This window comes from Nothoprocta perdicaria, unplaced genomic scaffold, assembly GCF_003342845.1.
Source record: "Nothoprocta perdicaria isolate Ctin4 unplaced genomic scaffold, notPer1 scaffold_9, whole genome shotgun sequence".
NCBI classification, from domain to species: domain Eukaryota; kingdom Metazoa; phylum Chordata; class Aves; order Tinamiformes; family Tinamidae; genus Nothoprocta; species Nothoprocta perdicaria.
In genome coordinates this window covers 4,190,416-4,214,155 of record NW_020456198.1, presented here as the reverse complement: position 1 = coordinate 4,214,155, position 23,740 = coordinate 4,190,416, and the positions used below count along the sequence as shown (strand labels likewise).

Below are 23,740 nucleotides of genomic sequence, written 5' to 3'. Positions count from 1 at the left end.
AGCAACCTGGCCCGGACTACCAGGCCCCACATTCAGGAAATTCCCACCTCACATTCAGGCCAGGGGCGACAGCATTTTACTGCTTTCTGCATTTCAGGAAAACACCAGACAGGAGAACAGTTTCTGGCAAAGGTCTTGCAGTTTTCTGAGTCGTGCCTTATGTAAAGTCCTTTCCCTTCTGCACATCTAATCCTCATTATCCAAGCATTAAAAACAACAGAGCGACTCCCATGCTAATACCCACATCCAACAGAGATCACATCATTTTCCAAAAATCTCAAATTACAGGTTTGTTGCCTCTGAGCCTTACGGAAGGCTCTGAACTAAATTCTTCATTTCCAGAGTAAAACCAGGATCTACTACAGCAAATGGGTTGCTTGCAATTTGCAGAGAACAGACGCTGCAAATTGCCACCGGGTTCACAGTGTCAACCAGCCAGGCTCCCGTGTACAGACATCATCTACAAAGCAGGGCCACGAGGACAAGGCACAACTTCCCACAACGCTGAGAATCACTAAAGCAAGAGGGCAGGAGAACAGGCACTCACACCAAACCGCTCTAGCTCATTAGCCGAGCATGGGTCGAGGCAGGAGGAGTGACCGAGAGCTCGGGTTGGTTTAAGTTGGAAAAATAAAGAATGAAAGTATCACACACTCAACTGCAAAGCTGACTCAGCTCTCAAGTCACCACTGAAAACACGGTGGTTTTGTTTTTAAAGAGGAAAATGGCAAGAATTCTGTGTTGAAAATGGAATTTACGGGGACCGATGCAGACCTTGCTACTGCCTTTGCCACGAGACCTCTTACTCAAGGGCATTTATTATCCTCTCCTGCCTCTCACATAAAGGGCTGAGATGAACAACAGCAAGATAATTAAGCTGTTTACAGGGAAAAAAAAAAAAAAGACTGAAAATGATTTTCTATCATTTCTTGAAATGCATTGGGAATGTCTGGACAGAAGAACAACAGAATTGCTCTAGAATGTATTAATTGCAATGAGAACTTGAACCCCCTAAGTTATGAGGAAGAGATCCAGGTCCGCCTCCCTCAGTCAGCTTTCCACAAGGAGATTTCCCCTCTCTTTTGACTCCAACGTCCTTTGTCCTGACCACAAAATTTCTATCCAGTTGCAGGGGGCTGTAACGTGGATCACTGGCAGCCTGACAGCCAGTGACAGTCTTTAGCAAGGGCTGCTGGAAATGCAAGAACCCAGTTCAGGACCCCTAGAGAAATGGTTCTTACTGGGAGCTGATGGAAGGCACTGGGCAGGAACATGAAGGTGAGCAATTTGCCAGTGTTTATAGTGAGGCTACAGAAGAAAGGGAAACATCTCGATTTGGGCACTAGCAGAGATGGGGTCTCCTCTGGGGTCTGCAGGCGCGTGGGGAGGCAGAGATACCCCACACAACCTCAGCAAGCAAGTTTGCCCAAGACATTCACCTGCAGGGCATCTCGGCTTCAAATACTGCTACCATGGGCTGCAATAAAGTGTTTCTGTCAGCTGGACTGGTGCAGGGACAAGCAAGTCACAGCAGAAGAGCCCACCTGGTGTGACCACTCAGTGACATCTCACAAACCAAGGGCAGCTGAATGAGGGAGATGTGCTGTTCTCTTGAACATCAGTAGTTACATGCAAGGCCACAAAATCAGTTTATTCCAGTAACACTGCAGAGCCCCCTCCATGCCTGCTGGATAAACTATGTGTATGGACATCAGTCACCTTGAAAGTGTTTTATCACAACAAATTGCTCTGGGAAACTAATAGCTTTACAATTGCAGGCAATTTTTGGACCAACTTGAATGTGTACGGCTGGCTCAGTCCAGCACTGGGATATTTAAAGAGCAAAAATTACCTCAAAATGTTAGAGTAATGGATCTGAACTGGTCTTAATCCACAAATTCTTTCTCAGTGGCTAGAGGTACAGCTAGTAACATATTGAAGAATACTCTTAAGTGGTACCTTAAATTTGCATACTAGTATAATCAAATTATAGATATGATTAAATAAGGTTTTACTTTCCTTAACATCATGTTGTGAGAGTATTCCTAGGAAAGAACCTGGTTAACTCAGCGGGAGCTTAGACACCATCAAATATCTGCTCATCCACACAACAGTGCGAATAAATCTTTCCTTCTCAGCAGTCCTTTGAGATTTCATGAAAGAAAATATTCCAAGAACCATCCGAAAAAGCCGCAAAGAAAATTCCAAGCAACAAACCAAGAGAAATCACACACAAATCAAGAGAAAGAGGCCCACCTGGATAGCCAAAATGTAATTGGCAGTACAGAAATCCCAGCATGAGTCAAGAACAACTTTCCTCATGGATGTTCTCTCAAAAACAGTCCCATCAGACCAAAGTTTCTATTGTGTAACAGCAACATTTCCATTCACAACCATTTCCCCAGATAAAGCCTTTCTACTTCCAGAGAAGACTCTTACCTGGCAAGCGTTGTACAGAAGCTGATGCTCAAATTTCTTGATCCCCAAAATGTTCTGGAACATCTCGTAGAGCTGCTCCTTGCTGAGGATGAGCTCCGAGGCCGCGCTCGCCGTCATCCTGGCCTGCTGCTTGCGGGGATCCTCTTCGCCACGGTAAATAGCATCAAACTTTGCCATCCAGGAGCTGAGGACCGTCTCCTTGCTGAGGCCATCGATCTCTGGCAGGCTACGCACCCTCTTCTCAATGTGCTTCTTGAAGACTTCCCGGGAGTCGTTTGCAGAGCAGCCTCCGCTCTGCACCATCCTGGCAACACGGTCACTTTTTAGAAATACCTGCAGGGAAATAGGGACTTCAAATGATGTCAGTTTAAAAACAACCTCCTTTCTTCTGAACTATCGCCACAAGCTGGATTCCCTGAAGGGAAAAACACTAGCTCTTTGCGTAGATGCTTTGTGCTGTTCTACAGGATAGACACATATCACAGGACTAACAGCAGTTTCATCTGTATTTCGTGGAGTGAAATCAGGTAAAGCTTCTGCTTTGTGTCTACTAGAAGGGAAACATTTTGATGCAATTAGGGTTTTGTGTGATGCTATGACCACACTTTATCCGGATACGTGACACCCTTTAGGAAAGCAGGATAACATTTTAATAAGAAAGCTATTGCACAGCTACATTCTCTGAGACAAATTCTGCCTTCTTGGAAGGCGCCCAGTCATCCTGCCCAAGTCAATAGCACTGCACTCATTTACCCTCATAGCCAGGACCTGGGAAACCTCTGATCAGTGCAAGGACACGGGCCTGTTGTGACAAAATGGCAGGATTTGCACATTAAATCTGCATTTGTTTGACATGACCTTCAGCAGGACACATGTCATTGTCATCCTTGGGTCTTCCCAACCTGCACAATCGGTGCTGGGAGAGTTAAAATGACTCCCTGGAGAACAGGATCCCATGGGAATAAGGGAGAACTGAAGGGTGAGAGGGAGACAGGGAGATGTGTTGGCTGTCCTCTCCCATGCCCTCAACACGGGAGCAGAGCAATCGATTTCTAGCAAGAACTGCTGTTTTATAAAAGACACTGAGAATCAATGAATGCAGTAGGCTGGGAGGAAGCTGTGCCAAAACAGGGGCTTATCTGTCAGCTCTCAATAATTAAAGAGCTTGAGGATAACCTGAGGACACGGTGAGATTTTTATACCACTTAGCAGCTCAGCACCCCATGTTCCCAGCTGCTTGACAGCAACGTGCACCTGCCAGGAACGTTAGTGGGTTTTGCTCCAAGAAGAGCCCAGCAGTGGTGCCAGTGAAGGGCTAGGGTATTTTTTCTGTTGATATCAGTGCACTGGAAAGTGCTTCCAGCAGACAAGGTGGCCAGGAGCAGGATGCTTCCAGCAGCCTTGACGTCAAGGAGGGCCTCCATGCTCAGACATCATCAGTGGGTACTTACCTTCCTTGCAGAGCATAAATATGAGCAGTAACACCCTATGTGGGAGGGTAGTTTGTTCAGCAGTACCTACCAGTACTGTGCAGCTTGAGACCTACCAAAAATTGAAGATGTGGATGCAGCCCCAGCTGAGCAAGTCCCCCAAACCTGGACTGCTGCAAACAGCAAGAGGTCATGGAACTCCTCCTTGGTGCTCACATCCAACCTGCAACCATCCGCTGGTGTCTGGACCCACCTTGGCCTGACCCACAGGACAGAGCTCGTGACTTCCCGCTGCGGGCAGCGCGGCTGCCTCGTGCCCTGCAAGGTCCTGGTCCTGCCTCCTGCCGTGGGGTCTCGTTCAGCCTGGGCAGGCAGAGCTGCAGGCAGCAGGAGCAGGGAAGGCAGTGGCTGGCAGGGAGGAGGCAGTGCCAGGGAGCGTCTGCCAGGAGCGAGGCAGGGAAAGGAGAGAGAGAAACGGGAGGAGGAGAAGAGGTGTTTTGTCAAGGAAATTGTTTTGTGCTGCAGAGTGAGCTGCTTTCTCTGGGAGACAACAGGCGAGCTGCCCAGCTATGAGGCTGCCTAATAAGATTGCCAGGAGTCGATAATTACTGGAGCAAAATCCTAATGGGCGCATACGCCAGCACTTGAGAGAGAAATGGGCCTTGAGCTGGGCCAGACGCCTCCTTCTGCCACATCTGTGCATGGGCTGCCACAGATCACACGTGTCCTGGTCCTGCTTGCCAGCAGCGGCGTGGGAATGGGTCTCATAGAGCATCTCCCAAATACACCTACTGAAAAGGTTATGGTTGTTGTCCGATGAAGTTTTATTCCGTGGAAGTGGGAGAGGGGGCTGTTCTTCCCAAAGCACCTGCTGGAGCCTGGTGGGTCTGTCTCCCATCCTTCACTCGCTGGATCTGCAGCATTCCTAGAGCACAAGGGTGCTCCGCAGCCCCAGAGCTGAGTCTGCTCAGACCACTCTGCCTTTCATTTTGTCTGCAGTGCTGTCAACAAACCCAAGACCGACAAGCACACGTTTACCCCCGTGACAGCGCGCTCAGCAGAGCACTACCATGCACACATGTTCAGGATAAGGACATTAAACGCATCCCTGACTCACCATGAAACTTTTATTTCCTTCTCCAACAACAACAGCAACTTCATTCCCCAGGTAACATGGGAAGAGAACAAATCTTATTCTGTCCTGACAGCAGGTGAGCTCCTTACTAAAACCACCAGATGGGCAGTGTCAGTTCTAGCCTGTTCCAAGCCCACAGCACATCCTGCAGCTTAATATGTTAAAACAAGTTAAAAGGTTTGTTTCCTACAAGTCCTCTCTATACTGCCCCATGAGCTAGACAGCTAGGGAGAAGGGAAGACAAAGCACTGCTGTAAGCTGAAGGAAACCAAGTTAAAAAGCAGTAGAAAATTATAGTGAAGGATCCAGAGTAAAGAATTATACAACAGATGAGGCTTTTGTAGCCCCTTTTGAGTAGGGTAAGGCTAGTGGTGCATCTGGCAAGCAAAGAGCATATGGTTTGCAGACATCTTTCTCTCAGACATCTTTGGTAAGTTTGATTATTTAATGCTAATTACAAACCATAAGACTCCTGGAACTGCTCAGGTGGAAATTTTTGCCTGGCCCCACCTGGGGAACAGGCTTGTCTTTGTTTTTAGCAGTTTCATTCTCCTGCCCCAATAACCTTATCTAAACAGATTATACTGCTCTTACATCCTAAAATGTTGCTTTTGCTTTCTTGAAAACTTCCTCTAAGAGCATCTGCTCAGTGAAGCTGTGATAAACTGACGATCCCTTGGCAATTTCTTTTCTGATAAGAGATGTAAATTACTTTCAGCTTCCTTCCTGTACAGAGAAGAATGACGGAGCAGTAACTATTAGGCCAGTTTAATAGAGTTAATCCAGGGATAATTTGTGTTTTCCTTGCAGAGCCAGCTGCTGCCTTTTTTTAATAGACTTAAAATTCTCTATAGTTTTAATATCTGATTTTTGTTCTCTCTTAGATGCTACTTCCACAGAGATAGTCTGTGTTGGAAAATCAAAATCTTCACCTTTTATGACAGAATAGCTCTAGGGAGAAAGAGAAATGGTTTACAGAAAGGCTAACAAAAAGAAAGGCGACGCTCCTCATACACATCACAAGAGCAGACTTGCTTCAAAAACAGCAGCTCTTTCATTCTGAGAAAAAATGAAAGGCCCCATACAAAGAAGTGCAAGAAGACGGATATACATAATTATTCTTTTGCACAATTATGAATGATGCTTCATGCTCTTCAGTGCAATCTAGTTGTACTTCCCCCTTGCTTCCCCTTATCAGTGCATGCAAAGGGCAAAATGAGAAGATTTTTGCTGAAAATCCTAAAGCCCATCAGACATAAGGCAGAAGCTTCAACAAGAGCTGAAAATGCCGGCCAGCCATTTCTTGCTCTTTTTCATAGGAAATGTGGGACACCTAATTTACATTGTGGCAGCTTCCCTGTTTTAAAGTAAACTGCTTAAAAGGTATCAGAAAGAAATTCTTCAACTTGAAGATGTAAGAAAGAAATTCTTAACCTACATTTAAGTATAAAGGTGTAAAGATATAGCCCTCTCCCTTTGCAGGTTATTATTTTTACCAGCAATGTGTGGGTGCTTGTTAATAATTGCTAGGGCAACACAAAATCTGGAATTGGTATTGAATCACTGGAATCAGCAGGATAGCTTTTATCACACAAACAGGGAGAAGAGTTAAATTACTGTGATTTTCCACAGAATTTTATTCCTTAACATTTCCATTTAATTTAAATTCTTGTCCAAGGTGAGACTCCTTAATGAGTTGTTTGGCTCTACTATTTTCACAGTGTGCTGCCTTGCTCAACAGGACTGTCTTTCAAGAGGGTTTATGGAAAAAGTACTTCAACTGTTGGGCAATGTGTCATCTCCATCACCAACTTATGTAATGCACCACAATAAGGGGCACCACAGGCGTCTTACGAGAGATGCATCTTCAAATCCTGGGCCTTAGGAATCTTGTATTACACATTCAGGCCCTGGAGAGGCCTTGTGCTTGCCTTTGTTCTGTGCTTTTTCCAGAAGGACAAAAAACACAGGTTCAAAATCTGAACTGTGCCTTGGGAAAAGAGCAGTGATTCATATGGATATTGAAACCGTCTCTCCTTACCTCATAGTAGCTCTGGACAGCATTTATAAATGCTTCATCTGCCACAATCTGGGTTTCTCCGTTGAGAAAGGCCTGGAATCGATCTTTGATTGTCTGTAGCTGCTGTTTACTTATCTGCAAAACAAAGCCAAAAGGAGGAGGTTAGTCAGGAGAAGCTTATGTAAGAACAAAAGAAAGCCAAGCACAAGTTCTTCCGCAGCGTCTTCTTCGGGGTGCTTGTGAAACACATTTCTGCTCTCCTTTGGGGACAGCAGCAGTGGAGGAGGAATAAGCCATGTGTAAGTACATGCCCAGGTGTGCTCTTATCCCAGCACAGTGGGATTTATCATAGCTGAAAACTCCTCCCTTCAAGCGTGGGTGGATTTTTTTGGATCTAAGAGTCCATCTGTCACGTCAAGCACCTAAAACCCTTTGAGGAGTTCACTGGTGGCAACCCTCAATGTGACGAGTCCTTCAGCAAGGGACAAAACATGGGACATGAAGAAAGGGCTCCAGACCTAGTCGATTTGATGGAAGTGCTGGAAAAAATGGAAAAGAAAACAAGATGAGATAAGACAAGGCAGTGAGGATACAGTGATCAAGTGGGAAATAGCTGTGGGAAGGTGCTAGGGCTGTTTTTATTAAGCATTTAATTATCTGGGTGAAGAGAAAAATCAGGACATTTAATTAAAAGTATTGATGATTTCATAACAGCAGCTACTGCAGATGTCAGGCAGGAACGATGGTACAAGAGACGCCACAAGAAACCAGGAGGGCAAAGAAAAGGAAGCAAAACTGCACCTAAGATTGAAAACTGCATATTGAGGCCCATATAAAAAAACACAAGATATTCTGAGCTTAAAAAAAAAAAAAAATCCACCTTGACTTTTCATTCAGGATTTTGATAGTGTGAATGGCATTTTAATTATTTTTCCAGGTTATTTATGGACAACTTCCTGAAATCCTGGCTTGTTCAATGCCTATACTCCTACCTAGCCGCAATATTTTCTGCTCCTTTCTCAGTACTGAACAGGCTCCCTTCAAAATGTGCAAAAATTCATCTCTAAATTCCCAGAAACTCCCAGGCAGGGCTCCCCCTGCCCATGGCCTCCCGGGCGCTGTGCAAACAAATCACCACGGTTTTCTCTCCTGGTGCATCACCTGCCTCCTCCTCCAAGCCTCATATGACTGTTTTCCAGATCCAGGGAAGAGGAGGCCTCTTGGATCAGCTAACACGACCCTCCCTTTTCCATGGCCATGATCCTGTAAGAAAACTGTTTGACCAGGACATTAATTACTGGGAGCAAAGGGAAGATGTGACCTCCTGCTCCCACTCCCATCTAGCAGCTTTTTCCAGTAAGAGCCAATTAGCTGCAAATTAAGGAGTGCCTGACCTCCATCAGCAGCCCTTTAATGTAATGAGCTGCGCAGGGCTGTGCTTTTAATTCCTGTTGAGAGCTTTGTGTTCAGGAGAGCCAGGGCCTCCTCTCTGCTTCTCCCACCAGCTGCTAGAGGCAGTGCCACCACTGCAACCCAATCTCCCAAATGCATCTCTTGGCAGTGGGAAGGAAGAGCCTCCCTGGAGCCCTGCGTCCTGTGACAAGATCGGGTTGGAAGAGCTGTGGCTGGATGGAGCTTCCCCAGCCCAGATCCTGGCAGGAAACATCTCTAAACCTGACGTCCTGCTGCCAAGCACTTAAGTAGGGGCTTGAAACCCAAGCAGTGCAACCAACCTCTCCATAGGCTTTAAAGAACACATGCCCTCGCCACTCACCTTGGAGCTTAAGTGCTTTTAGCTCTCATTACTAGACTTGCTGGTGATTAGCTAAATAGGCAGATGTTTATATCAAAAGCCCAAAGCTTCTGCCTTGTTTAGCACACCAAGACCTCTGAAGGGGCTAAAACAGAGCCCTTCACTTAGTTACCTTCCATAGGAAAATCTCCTGATAGAAAACAATGTTATATGCATCATTCTTCACCAGCACACATCATTTCCAAAATGCTTTGCTATGTCTAAGCATACACAGAATATAGTAGAACAGCTCACTGAAGTCTGTATCACATGACAATGTTATCTGTGTGGAGGATAAATATTTATATTTGTATTTCCCCTCCCAATTCTATCAATGGGTGACTCGAATGACTGTCTCAGAATAACGTGCCTTTGAACTTTGAGAGGCCTCTGCACTAGCTTAAGCCTTAACTAACAAAGCAATTTCAGCCCTGCATGTGCAAAGGAAAGGAGCTGACCGGCATTCCCGGGACAGGAGTCTTCCCAAGCTTTAGCACTTTTGATGTGCATTGTACAAAGAGCCAAGAAATAGGGGCCTTGAAAGCTAACGGAGTTCTCGCTAATGCACAAAGGCCCTGAATTACCTTCTAATGCAATTAGCACTTCATTCACTTACACGAATGGATTTTAGACACCAGTGAGAGCCCTTTGCCCCACGGACACCCTGCACAAGGAACCCGGAACCTCTCAGATCAGTAACACCTGGGACTGGCAAGTAGCAGCTCAACAGAAGATCACAGGTTAATTCCCAGAGGAAGCACCTCTGCCTTTGGTCTCAGAGATCAGTTTGCAGCACATGAACTGTCTTAGGTGGGAAAAGAGTCTTCTCCCAGCTAAGAGCAGGGAACTTCACCCAATTTTGATTTTATTTTATCCAAGTAAGCCATTAGCTTAAGCCAAGCTAATAAGTTTGCAACAGACCTACCAGGCAGCTGGCCCTCCTGGGTATTTTCCTGTCTATGATCAAACAGCTACGTGCTCTTATTTTCACTGATGAATAAAAGTATGACTTTGATCTCAAAGGAAAAAAAAAAAAAGAAGAGAAACCTGCAAAAATTACAATCAAAAAATAGCAGTGATAAAATACTAGGCCAGTGGCTGAGCACACGCAAAGAGTCGATCGCTGCTCCGTGAAACCTCCCTGGTGATTTCTGCTGCGACTGGAGCCTTTCCTAGGAGGCTCTGCTCAGTAAAACACATCACAACCTGACAATTTTCAGCAGAAAGTCCAGGTTCATCCTGCCTGTGGTAAAACGCAGCCGTTCTGTTAATAAAATAGGAAAAACAAATCCATAAAAATACCAAGAGAAATACAGCTAGTGACTAAAAGCGGGAGGCAAACAGAATAGCGGCTGTCTGGGAGCGGGCAGAGATATACGCACAGTCCCCACACACCAGTTCCCCCTCAGAGCCTCACAGACAAAAGACAAATCCCTTTTATTCCTGGGACATCTCTTCCAGGCTGGATACTGCAGCTTTTCTCCTCCTTTTCTCTTCTGTATTCACTTTCTTCCTCTCCTCCTACCCTTTCCTGCCCAAACACCTTATTTTCCTCCTCCCAAATCAGGCTGCTCTCAGTTGATCTCCATAAATCCCTGGTTAACTAGAAGCCTTGTGGCTGCTGATGCAGGCTCTTGCCTGAGCTCCCTTGGAAAACCCTGCTAGAAAGGACCTGGCCGGAGATGCAGGTCAAGTCACGCTTGCTCTGACGCAGTTAGATGCTCTTTCCAACTACTCTGAGACATCCCCAAAAACTTAGCCCAAAAAAAAGGACCAAGGGAAGGTTTTCCAACTTCTCTTGAGCCTCACAGGCAGTTTGGTAAGGTAATGTTTTCATCCTTCCTCTCTTTCCTTTGGATAGAAAACAAGGATCTCATGAAGCTTATAGGAGTTGACATGACAGAGCTCCCGAGACATCCGTCTGCAGCCTTTTGTGCCTCCAGACCATGGCACGCTGCACACTGAAAGGGTATGGTTTGAAGCTGGAGAATGTCACGGGTCACCTCCCTGCAGTCATTCATGCTGCATCTCTTGGGAAAAGTCCAAGGCTGGCTTGGCTAGTAAGCTACTAGAATTCATATTTCTTCCAGAATATGCAATTTCAAGAATTCTGGTATTTTGCAGCCCTGCTGAAATAGAAAGCTAGAATGCCAGCATGGTGAGTGGATGCTGCACTTCGGTGGCTGATCAGCCAAAAAAGCCAAGGCTGTTGCTCCACCACTGCCTGGGCAACGTGCTTAATCCCTCAGTTAAAGCATTTGCAATAGACACTTGATATTAGAGAATGAAAAGCTCTGTGTGAAATACCCTAAGAGCTCTACAAAGCCTTCACATCTACAATCCCACATGGTGCCATGCAGCCCAAGTCCCTGTGTCCAGGAACATCCTTCCAGCCTCTTCAGATAAGTAATTTACCCCGCTCTGCGTTCTCCCCAGCATCCCAAATGCCCTGAAGATCAGTCACCAGGTCCTGGGCTACCCCAGAGGCTGAGGTATTGAAAACCATGCAGAGATCCCAGGTGCAAAGGCCAGCTACATATCCATGAACCGGGTCCAAAATGTGGGTGAGGGACAGGGCAGGAACAGAAATAGGTCTGTGCCAGCAGGTCCCGTTCAGAGGGCAGCATCCTCAGACCCACACAGGTCCTTGCTTTTCTACAGCCCCCTCTGCTCTTTCGTGCCTCATTTCCCATCTGTGTATGGAGGATAACAGCACTTCTCCTGCCTCCAGAAGTGGCTACATGCATGAAAAGACCAAAAGCCTCTCGCAGCCTAGGCTGGTGGGCTATGCAAGAAGAAAAGCGAGCTATTTTTAGAGACATCTTTTCAAAACACCATTTGAACTATTTTCCATCTCATATTCCCACTCCAAGCAGACCTTGCATACAGCAGATGCTAATCTTCCTGCCTGGTTAACACGCACAGCAGTACATAAAGGCTTGGAAATGTTAAACAAATGGAGCTAAAGATTTCCTACCACCACTTCAGATCTGCAAACAGAAAACACAGTGTCTTGTCTTTTATAAAAATACACGTCCATCACTAGACAGTTATTTTTGTACCATTTTGATCATTAAACTCTGACTCGCTCCTCTATGTCACAAGCTATTTTAAAAACTGTTCTTGCTGAACAGGAGCGACGCACAAATGAATGGAGACTAAAGGACCCCTGGAGTGTCCTAGTCGCTGTTTTCAGCCAGGGAAGGCAGTACCTTTGATCGGACTGCAAAATAGAGCAAGAAAAACAGAGAAGCTTCCAGACACGTGGGTCTGAGCAATATTTTTTTTTTTTTCCTCAAAATTAGCCCTAATTTGAAATCATGCTGTCAAGACACCTTACCTACCACGCTCTGCTGTTCTGGCTAAGCACAACTTATCTGCTCGAATGTTTCCCTCGTGCTGTGAACGTTTTACGATTTCCAGGAAGCAAACAGGAAGAGAGAATGAAAAAAAATAGATCTTAAATCTCGGATGAAGAGCCAAACACACCCCTGGTCCAGCAAAAGATAAGCTGTCTCCTTCAGACAGCACTTGAGAAAGGTTCAATCACTCAGTCAAGCCAGAACAGAACTCGATTCTAAATAAAAAGAGAGAGAAGAGAAAGAAGAGGTGTGAAATTGTAGTGCACCTCCTCCTCCTCCCAACATTTCCTGCTAAAATGAGTAATCTCCTATTTTGCAAGGGCATGTTGTTTGGAGTTAGAAGGAAGCTTGGTAGAAAAGGTAGTTTTCTGTGAGGCATCAAACTGTAGCTGGCAATCAGCCTGTCAACTTTCCATCCCTATACTTGGTCAGCAATTCAGGGACATGGGTATGCACCTGTGCGTGGTGGCTTAAGTGTATCTGGAGTAACTGAGAAAGAAGCGGAGCTCCGGCAGCCCGCGGTTACCGGGGCTCATCCGTGCGGCGAGCGCGCGTTCTGCGCACGACACGTCGGCTGCTGGAGTGAAACAAGGTGCAGAGCTCTGGCCAGGGAAGGCCAGAAGTCACTGGGAGAGAGGAGGGAGCAGGGAAAAGGGATATCTTGAAGGAACTCACTGCTAGGAGGGTTTCTGTCCCTTGCTCTCCCTGTCCCATCGGAGGGCAACACACAACTACTTGGTAAAAAAAGGAGCTTCGCTTCGCTTCTCTTCGCTTCTCGTGTTTCACAGCTGCCACATCTTCCAAATCAAACGGAGTTCATTTTACACAAGATAAAACAGAACTGCAAGGTGATCTTAATGAAGGCAGTGCAGAGTAATAGAGCAAACAGCTTTCTAAATACCCCGGCATACACTGTCCAAGCCCCAAAATCAGAGCTCTCATCCTTCCCAATGCCGGCCAAAAGAGGAGCAGAAGGAGGGATGAGAGTGGGCAGAGCAAACAGGGCACAGATCTAAAGGGCAGGAGGGAAGAACTGCCTGCGATTCCATCTGGTACTGAGTTTGCACACTGAGAGTATGAGCTCAAACCCCCACAAAAAGCAGGATAGCTATTGCGGATCTGAAGCATATAATTTCTGAGGAGTGTTTGTAGCAGCACAAAACACGTGGGCCCACAGAAGGAGGGAAAAACAGAATCAAATCACTCTTTGTAAAAGGCAGCTGGGCTGGAATATGCCTACAGGGCTCTCCATCCTGGGGCTGCACTTCTGTTCCCAAATTCCCTGGAAGGAGTTGGCGAAACTATAAAAAACAAAAATGGTGAAAAAAGGGGTAAAATAACCCCTAAAAATAAATGCAATGTGTGGAATGACCACCCTGCTCTGCTCCCCACATACACGCGGGCCCAGCAGCTCTGCCTCACCTCAGCCCACAGCGTGTGCTTTACTTCAGCGCTCCTATTAGGAGCTGCAGCCTACACAATAGAACTAGAGATAGCTGTGACTTGTGCAAATTGAAAGGAAAAAAAGACCCATCTTAAAAGCTGCTGGAGTAATGGCTGCAGAACGGAGGCTCGGGCAATCCAGTTGTTTACCTGAGAGTGTCCCAGAACATTTGCCCGAGGTGAATTCCAGGCTTTGGTCCATGTGCTAAACGGCGGCGCGTGTGTTGGCACGGCCGGATAGCAGCTCTCCATTAGCAGGTGGCAGCAGGACATATTGCAGAAGTGGCCCACACAGGCTCCGTGAAGAGGCGGCACTGATTGACGGTTGTCTTGAAGACAAGTCCTTCTCGCCCGTCTTGGAGAACAGCAACAAGCTTTTCTGGCAGCTGCCAGCGGGAGGAGATGGGAGAGAGGCCTCCAGAACCAAGCACTGCTGCTGCTCGCCAGGTGTTAGCAGGCAGCCTTTGGGAAGCAGATAAAAGCCCAGATAGAAAACACAGCATCTGCTTTCCTAGCTCATGCAAATCCTGTGTTTGGGCCCCAAAACTGCACGAAAGCATGAGTTTCTTTTAAGGACAGCAGCGTTATTTTGCTGCTCAGCCCCTCGTGCACTCTCCAAACTTCAGAAAACTGCACAAGATGGTGACTTGAGTGGGCAGGTATCCCTCCCACGCTGACAAGAGAAGGACAAATCCGTGTGATCCGTGTGAAACTTTGTTCCACCTCTGATTCAGTTCCTGTCACTCCTGGGTGCTTGGTTTGACATGTACAGGAGAGAGAAACCTGTCAGCTGCCAAACAAAGCCCTGCTGCACGCGCGACAAGCCAGAGACCCTTTGCCAGAGCACGCATAGAAATCAGCAACCAATTTTCCCACAAAGGAAATCTTGGAAGGAACAAGCCAGGGAAGCTGGAAAGAAGAGACACCTGAGAACAGAAGTTTCACTGCCAATTAGGAAGCAAACGGCCAACTCCAGACTTTGCCAAGCTACTTCGTTCCTCGCTGGCACAGAAGTCGGAGTGTTTATCACAGAGGAAGCACCAGCCGGTTGCTTCCTCTGCCCGCGCACGGCTCCCCAAGCCCAAATGCAGAATTAACAGGCACAAATCACTTCTGGTTTAAATGTACGTCTTCTAAAGTTTGCAATTTCACTTCACTCTCCCACATTTTCTGCCCTTAAATATAGGGGGCAAACAGAATTTCTGATTTCCTTCAATCTTCCACTATCTGATCATTTCCTTCCGGAGGATATGCTACTTAGCTGACCTATATGATTAATTTATAAGGCCATTTTCACAGAAAGGCGATTTAGGAGAGCCAACAAATCCCAGGTAATTTGCCTACAACTGGGAGGCACAGAAACTGAAGATGGCACCAGGAAAAACAACGGGAAGGGAGGAGCCTTTGCCACATGACAGGCCAGTAGCAAAGTGAAGCACCTACAGAAAATACACAATAGAGTAAAACTACTGCTAGAGCACAGACAGGGCTGTCCTAGGACAGGCCCTTCGGATGGGGCAGGGAGGCCACGTTTCCGTCCTCCACAGAAACGTCACAAGATGGTCAAAGGAGAAAGCCACCAGAACTGGGGGTTTTGGTGCTATCTAGTTTTTCTTCTCATCATCATAACAAGCAGCCCAGAACTATTACTGCTTCCCAGCTAAATGAATACGGACAATTTCTCAAGAGCAGCATGCAGATTCCTTTTCATGCAACTTATGGGCTCAGGTATTCAGCTTCTGCATCCAGTCCTGTGATTTTCAGGCTCCTGGAGGCCTGGGAGCTCCTCAGCAGTGATGTGGATTGAACACCAACAACCCTTTGCTCCCAATACCAGATGTAGGGCACGGGGTTCAACTTGGGGCTACTTTTGTTTCAGAGAGATAATTCACTGTTATCTTTACCTTTTAAATTCATTACATCAAGGGAAATATAGCTGGTCTTCATTGGATTTTAATAGTCAGCAATTACACAATCATTGCACCTTCACGGCAACAAATCCCACTTTAAACATAGTGATTTACATCCCCCCATTATGGGTTAACAGCCCAGGCAGAAGCAGAGGTCTGCTGCTGCAACCATAGCCAAAAGCTACGTAGGCTTCGTCCTCCCTCAAACCCTTGCTGTGACCACAGGGCTCGTGGTCACCTCACAATTACAGCCCACCCTTTTTGTTCAGAGGGAAATGGGCTTAGGCCTTAATACATTTTAAACTATTCTCTGCTGTCCTCAGCACAGGGAGAGACTAGAGCAGTGGTGAAAATGCTCTTATGGCCATTGGGATGTTCCAGGTCATGCTTATTTTTCCAGCTTTAGAAAGCCAGGTCCTGAACAGGAGAAAAACACAGAAAACACACAGGTTTGTGCCACTCAGTATGATGCTCCATGAAGTGAACACCCCATTGCAGCTATTACTCCACTTTCTTTACTACACTTTACTAGATTTTCACCTGAGTGGGCTTTCTTACTCTTCCCTCTCTTTTTGGGGAAATGGTTTAATTAGAGTGGAAAAGGCTCCCAAGTGCATGATTGCAGCGTCTCAGAGATTTTTAATGTGTGTTACGTGCCTACCATGCACACACTGGACTTGGAATTACATAGCATATAGGGCAATCAACAGAGCTATTAATGCCAGGTAGTTAAAACATGCTGTGATAAGCAAGAATTCTTTAAAAGAATCTTTAAAGAAATTCTTTAGCTCCTGATGTCTATCACGATGATTTCCCTTTCTCCACACCTCCGGACACCACAAGCAAACGTCTCACACGAGGTCAACTGAAGGTGCAGCCCGTACAGCTTCATTCCTCCAGGAAAAACTGCTGCAGTGACGTGCGGGTACGTCACAGGCAGGCAATGCAGCGCCTTCCTCCAGCAGCACGGCCAGCGCAGCAGGCCCTCGAGAGCCACAGACTACATTTATTCTGGAACATTGCAGTGGGAAGCTTTAATCTGTGTAATCGCCTCCGAGGAGATTTCATTCAGTGAGGAGAAAGCAATTACCATTTCATTTGCAACTGGTTGCCTTTGCAGGGTCTTCATCTATCAAAGACAGAAGGTCCTGTCACCTGCCTGGACTTTTTTTTGTGAGATACAGTCATGCCTCTGACAAAGGCATCTACAGATACTCAAGGTTTTCTGCCCTCGTTCAAGGCCATTTTTCTTTCTCCCAGCTGCTTTTGTTCTTATCTAACATTATATATCCTGCATGAAGGAAACAACTGGATATAATCCTAGATTAAAGGGACTGTAGAGACTTAAATACAAACCATACCCCGACAGAGCTGCTGTCATCATTCACGGAGCGCAACCTTGGGCGCCTGGCAGGTGTGCGGACGGTGGCATTGCTGAAACTGCAGCTGCTGATTTTCCTAGACAGGCTCCTCACACAGATGAAAGGAAAAAAAAAAAGTCAATTCTCGATGTTTCCCTACCTATGACACACTATAACCCCATTGGGATTTCAGCCTGAAAAATAGCAACTAAAAACCACCGCAGCTCCTGATTTGCAGCAGGATCCTGCGGATGCTGGTGCCGTGGGAGCTGCTGCACCAGGGCCCACGCTCGTGCAACTGCAGAGAAGTGAACACGGGCGTGCAGAAGCAAGCAAGAAGTCCCAAAGAAAGACTATTCACAGCAAGGACCAGAATAGCTGAGCCATGGCAAAAGCCCACCAGGAAATCCTTATGACTTGATCTTGCCCCGGGAAAGCCACAATACTCTTATATGCACAGCTGCATTATTTTTTTTTAAAGGCACTTTAATCTGCTCTTTGCAGCCTCACAGTCAAAGCAGCTTGACTCAATAAAGAGACTTAAGAGCTGTGAAAACTACATATTAAAGAAGAAAATTCCCAACTGTCTCTCTCTTGTAAACCCAGCCAAAAAAAATCCAGCCCTAAAATAAAGACGTGCCTGGAGGTAGCAATTTTACAATCAGCTGCATAATGATTTATATCACTGCTGTCATCTTTGTTGGGGAAAAGGAAGCCAGGTATTGTGATCATTAGCTTTTTGATACAGATGATCTTTTTTAAATGAGGAAAACATATGCATTTCAATAAGGAACTGTAGAAAATAGCCCCAAAATATTAACAGAAGAATTTTTAATTCATGCCAAGACTTACGAAAACAAGAGCTGGCTATTAAGCTAAGTGTATTCTTAGCACCAAGCTGATCTCCTCCCAGGACGTTTCACGGCACGAATGGCTGTAACAGGAGGCACCAGCGTCGCTGCCTGTTTTGCAGGGCTCAAATGTGGCCTCGTGCTGCAGCCCCTGAGCACCTACAGCCTGGGAGCTGAGCACATTCCCAATGATGTTTGTGGCTGCTTTGCCAGAGGTTGAGGTGCTGGACACAGACGGGAAGCACCTGCTGCCACCAAGTTGCCTGTCTGGGTTCGAGCTCACTCAGTGACTGAGGACACGGGTGGCACTGGGTGTCTCTGGGCAAGAGCTCTTGCAGCTCTGGGATATCCAGACCGTCATCTTACAATAAATTCTCTTAAGAGCACTGAGACTTTCTTCCCTTTTCATGCTAGAAACATCCTGGATGCAGCCCTGGGTTTGCTGATGACTGATTTCTAACCTCCTGCCTCCTTCCTGGTAGCTCCATGTAGTGACAGAGCACAAAAATGTGCAGCGTAGGAGACTGCTGACTGTAAAAAATTAAAAATGAGCTGAACTGGGCCTTTAAGGCTAAAATATGAAGCAATGACCTGGCTTCTCATCCTCCCATTCCCTACAGTAATCGTAATCAAATTTATGGCTGAGACCAGAAAACAGTTTTCAGACACTGATCTACATGCAGTCCTCAACAAGCCTGTGTGGTACAACACAAGGGGCACCAGAACAGGCTATGCCGAGTCCTCGTCTGAGTAGGTTTGAACCTGGGTGGCACTTGGAGGTCACAGACAAGAACTAAGTGGACTTTCCACAGGTGATAGCGGCTCTTCCAGCTTTGGGGAAAGCTCATGGAGAAGTCACTGCAAGCGACCAGCTTTGAGAGGAGGTCCTGGTACAACTCAGCCTAAACAACACATCTTCAGTCACCTCAAACCTGCCCAAAAGACCCAATCCTCAAAGGATTAAAAGAAGAGACATTAGCTAAAGAGAGGCACTTCTCCCTGGTATTCAAATTGGCTAGAGGAAAAATTTAATCCACGACATAGCAAGTTTTGTTTGTAAATCCCACACACTATAGAAAAAATCCTCCTACAGAGAAAAGCTGGGCCATTTCCCAGTCCGTGACTTGTTTGATCGTCACATAGCTTCACACTGCATGCAATTCAAACAATTGCAGGCTTTGCAGAAAGATGCCTTAGCCCAGAAGGGATGCACTACATTTGCGGAGATGCAGACGCTGGAATAACTGAGTACTGTTGGTACCATCAGTTCAGCCCTACTGCATGCCCGCCTGCAGCCTCCAAATGAATTCCTGCCCTCCTGGGTCTGCAGTGGCTCCACCACTTGTCCTCCCTGCTCTCTGGGTCTCGGCCTAGCCCAGACTCACCCGTGGGAAGCTGAGACTTTCACTCTGAAAGGCAAGTGCAGCAAGTGCTGCATGGCTCCACCTGCTCCCAAAGCCCCCACAACGTATCACAGAGCTGAGAAAAAGAAATAGCAGCAACAAAATCAGGTGTTTTCTGAAATCAAGTTGAATTCAATACGGTTGTACTACCCTGGAATGGCTGGGAAGAGACAGGGATGCTGTGAAGTCCTGTGTGGCCCTGCTCATGTCGCTGCCAGCCCGTCTCTTGTGTCCTGCTGCAGCAGCTTTTCTCTGCACGACAGCGGTGTGCCGGGTAGTCACTGGGACTATTTTGCTCTGTGCCATTCTGGTGATGACCAAAGTTAACAAGAAAACCTCCAGTGAGACAACCAGATTCACAACATATCCACAAAACACTGAGCACCACAAAGGTGTCACGTTAGCCAAAATTGGACATGCTCGGGGCACATTGAAATTTGAATGTTTTTACCTGGTCCTTATTCTAGAACAATCAACACACATTCAAAATTATGACTCCAAAGAAATATTTTCTGCAATGTCTCCTATGAGAGCAACCACAAGAGCCAGGTGAGTCCAGCGGGGAGAGCTTTAAAAGCCAAGGTCTGAATTTATTTTAGGGTGTGAGAAGGGGAGTTTGCCCCTCTTCCTTATGTGATACTGTGTGAACTCTCAGGAGATGCTCAGATAGCATCTCTTCATTTCCTCAGTGAAATTTATTTATGAAACCAAAGGGTAAAAAGGAAGAAAAGGAATCTTGCCCAGGAATGGCATGAAGTAGGATTCCTGATGGATTCTTCAGTACATGCAATCATGGTCATTATGATCTTTGGCTATGATTGATTACCTATATATACACCCCCTCTCCCCACCAGGCAGGGCATCAGTAAAGGGAAAAAGCTTTACTGGAAAGGTCCAGGAACAGCCCCAAAAGCAGAGCAGAGCACTTGCAGCTCTCCAAGAGATAACCCTGAGTGTCCACTCTAAGTGGGAGATAACATTTTCCAGCTCACAGTGGACAGAAGGGCAAATGATATCATTAAAGCCCACATTGCATCTCCAAGTCCTCGGAGGGAAGGCAAAAGGGTACTTCAGGTTTCTATAAAACAATTAGTATTGACAGAACAGAGTATAATACAGCACTCAGCCCAGAAGAATAATTAACTCTCCCTGCAGCTTGCTTACTGCAGGGGCATAGGAAGCAAGGAGGAGGCAATTAGGGAGTGAAAAGGAAGGGCAGGCACATGGAGCTGCTCTAACCAGACTCTGACTTGCGAGAGCTCAGTGCAGGTTTCTGAAACTGTCACATTTCCAGCATCCAGCACCAGGGCCCACTCAGCACAGCCAAGAAAATACTTCTCCGCTGAAGCTCAAGCAACTGCTTCAGTGGCCTTCTCGTGTGCAGATCTCCATCCTGGCCTGGGGAGCAACACGTCAAGGACAGCTGAGGCTCCTTGCGTGCTGGTCCAGCTCATGATGCTGGGCTTTAAAGAGCTTTGGAGATAAGAGATATCCACCTTGGTTTGGGGCCTGGCACACAGTCACAATGAGCATCCACATCTTCCGATGGACACCTTGGCTCACCTGAGCGAAGACGACGGGCACCCTCTTTTCAGTGGTGGCCAGCGATAGGACTAGAGGAAATGGCCACAAACTGAAGCAGCAAAAGTTCCACAGGAACTTAAGGAAAAAATTCTTGACAGTGAGGGTGACAGAGCACTGGAACAGGCTGCCCAGGGAGGTTGTGGAGTCTCCTTCTCTGGAGATCTTCAAAACCTGCTTGGACACCATCCTGTGCCACATGCTCTGTGTGTGCAGGGGAGCTGAACTAAATGATCTCCAAAGGTCCCTTCCAGTCTTAACGACTCTATGATCTCTGCCTGCCCTCGAGACACGCTGATCCCCTGCTTTACCCTGTCCATAGCTGCTGGGAGAAATGCCCTAGCAGATGCCAGGCATCACTCACACTTGTTTGCAGATCAGCTAAGCAAAAGCAAACAGCCTTTGACCTTCGGCACGAGCGCTTTCCTCCCCTCTCTCACATACCCTGTTGGCTTTCTTGCTCGCTCTATTCTGACAGAACGGCCTGGGGGACGCATCCAGTGTGGACAGCGATACTGCTCCTCTGCAAGGTGGCCATGAACTCATGGGAGGGCCTCCATCCGCACAAAGTTACTGCACTTACCCCATGCACGTGTTCCTGGCAAGCAGCTCACAGGTTGTGCTGGCAAACATGACAGTACAAAAAACAAAGCTCTTCCTGCTGCTTTTTCCTGCTTCTTCTTCCTGCTGCTCTTCAGCAAGCTTTTTTCATACCATAGACGAGACTAAGAGTCAAGGCTATGCACACTGTTAGAAATGAATGGGCACTGACTCTGTGTGCAGCTCCAGCTTCAGAAAACTGTGTCCTGTAACGATGCAAAAGACTCTTTTGTGATGTCCCTGTCATGAGGGTGAAGGCAGGAACTCGTCTAGCAAAGATTTCACAAGGATACAGTGCTCTGCTGGATGCAACTACCAATGCACTGCAAGGAGCAACGCAAGTAAACGAAGCAGAATATTCTTCCAAATGGTGAAATCTTGGCCTGAAGACTTGGACTATGTAGGACTTGGAAACAACTGACCCCAGAAAGGTGCAAGCAGCCTCCTGGGGCAGTGAACCTGCATCTGCTGCCCTATACTGCCCCATCCAAGGGTAGGAGCTGGAGAGAAACACAGCAGGGCAGCTGCCTTTAATCCCAATACAGTATGACAAGAAAGCCCTTCCCCTCCAATTCCTCCTTGGAATATTCTACTTGATGCCTCCACTCCCTCTTATTTTTCTAAACAAAACTTAAGCCGGAAAAATCTCCATGAACCATGAAACATCTATAGTTTACTGCAGGCAATCACCATGCCAGTGATCCCTCACTTCCTCACATGCAGGGATGGTTCCAAGAGCTACTTACCCCCAAGCAAAGGGAAAGAGGCACCTTAAGGCACTGAGATCTGTTTATTTGGAGCTGGTTATATCCTGGCAGCAGTGACAGAATCCCAGCTCTTACCTTCTACCTGATGATCCAGGCTGGTTTCAAGGGCCCTACCTGGTTTAGGCTAAGTGTAATGGTGACAGGGAGAGGGCAGCAGGAATTGCTTGCCGTGCTCCATGGCGCTATTCCAGCAATCATCTTGAGCCTCCTGCTCCACACAACTTTAAGAGAGTAAGCCAAATCTTGGCCTACTGAAATTAATGCCTTTTTTGCCATTTTATTTTTTCCCACCAGCGAGTCACCACTTTACCTCACTTTTAATTTTCCAGCTCATATACAGAAGCTGCTACTATTTTTATAGCACAATTAATTGCAGCGATAGGCAACAGTCAACACACAACTGCTGCCAAAACAAACGCACTGGCCTCATCTGGGGGCCAAGTCCTCTGGTGATGCAGCTCGACACCATTCCACCTGCATCAAGGAGCAACAAGAGGGACAAAGGAAACCACAGGCAAATAGAAACTACCAGCACAAACCAAAACCAACACACAAAATAGTGCCACAATAGGGGTGGTTAACAGGCTCATTGCTGGGTTTCAAGCCAGCTCTAAAGGAGAGGCTAAAAGCAGTCAAGCAGGGGAGAGAAGAAAATCTGGCAATTGCAGCTGTGGTGCTGCAGAGGCAGCAGGGCAGGTCCGGTGGCTGGTGCCTATCTGAGGAGCAGCCCCACAAAGGGGGCCTCTCAAAGAGACTCCTGTGAAGGTGGCAACAAAAAAAGGGCAGGTTGCTCCACTTACAAACAGCCTCTCCTGACCCTCTGTGTGGGCCAGGAAATGAAGAAAGCAGGAGTCATTATTTTACCAAGAACCATGCTCTGAAATACCTTCCTCCTGCAGGCAGGTCCCCTCTCCATCACACAAAGTCTAATTTCAGCGTGTATGTGCATGAATGCACAAGGTAAGAACTAAAAATAGCTGTATCCTATTTTCATGCATCTAGTCAGCAGGTACAGGGAGAGCGTAAACAGTGATTCAGCAGCAGCCCGCGTGATGCAGAAGGCTGTTCCCGCACCTCTGCCTCCCATTCCCATTCCAGCCCTTCCTGGCTCAGGGAAGGGAAGAAGCTTCTCACTTCCCACAGCTCCAAAGCCTGCAGTGCCTTGCTTTTCCCTGCAATTACATCCCCTATTACCCTAGGGCCGGAGGAGGGCTGCCACAATAGTTACGTAACCATAATTAAGAGGTTTTTCTATGAAAAAGAATTACATAAATCTATAGAAAAAAAACATTTCATATTTTTTTTCATTGAGCCCATCAGCCTCATGTCTACAAAATTCATCCATCCAAGCCAGGAAACGGAGAGGCACAAAGCTCAAGTGAAACGTGTGGTTGCTGTCCCTGGTGCTAAGCAGCACGGACAAGCCGCCCAAGGCGACACCAAGGACAAGGGGACACCAATCCCATGAGATCTGCTACACGAACACCCGTGACCTTGTGCACATGGTTTCAACAGGAAAACGTTGGGTCCTGGTTAAAGGGAGGGAGTCCCCAGGGCAATGCAAGGACACAGCTGAGGGCAGGTCTGTGTTCGGGTATGCATCTCTCTGCACATCTTATCTGTCCAGCTCACAAGCTACCTACCTG

The 23,740-nt window shown here is 46.8% G+C and overlaps 1 protein-coding gene across 7 annotated transcripts in view; it reads right to left on the bottom strand.

The window, feature by feature from the left end:
- The window catches only part of CADPS (calcium dependent secretion activator), a 188,610-nt gene that overhangs the window by 151,650 nt on the left and 13,220 nt on the right, over window positions 1-23,740 (bottom strand). For all 7 annotated transcript variants that reach the window (XM_026052668.1, XM_026052665.1, XM_026052666.1 and 4 more), the window contains exons 2-3: window positions 7,046-7,159; window positions 2,440-2,772 (exon numbers count right to left, since the gene is read on the bottom strand). In XM_026052668.1, coding sequence (XP_025908453.1) covers window positions 2,440-2,772; window positions 7,046-7,159 — 447 coding nt within the window. The remainder of the gene's footprint in view (window positions 1-2,439; window positions 2,773-7,045; window positions 7,160-23,740) is intronic.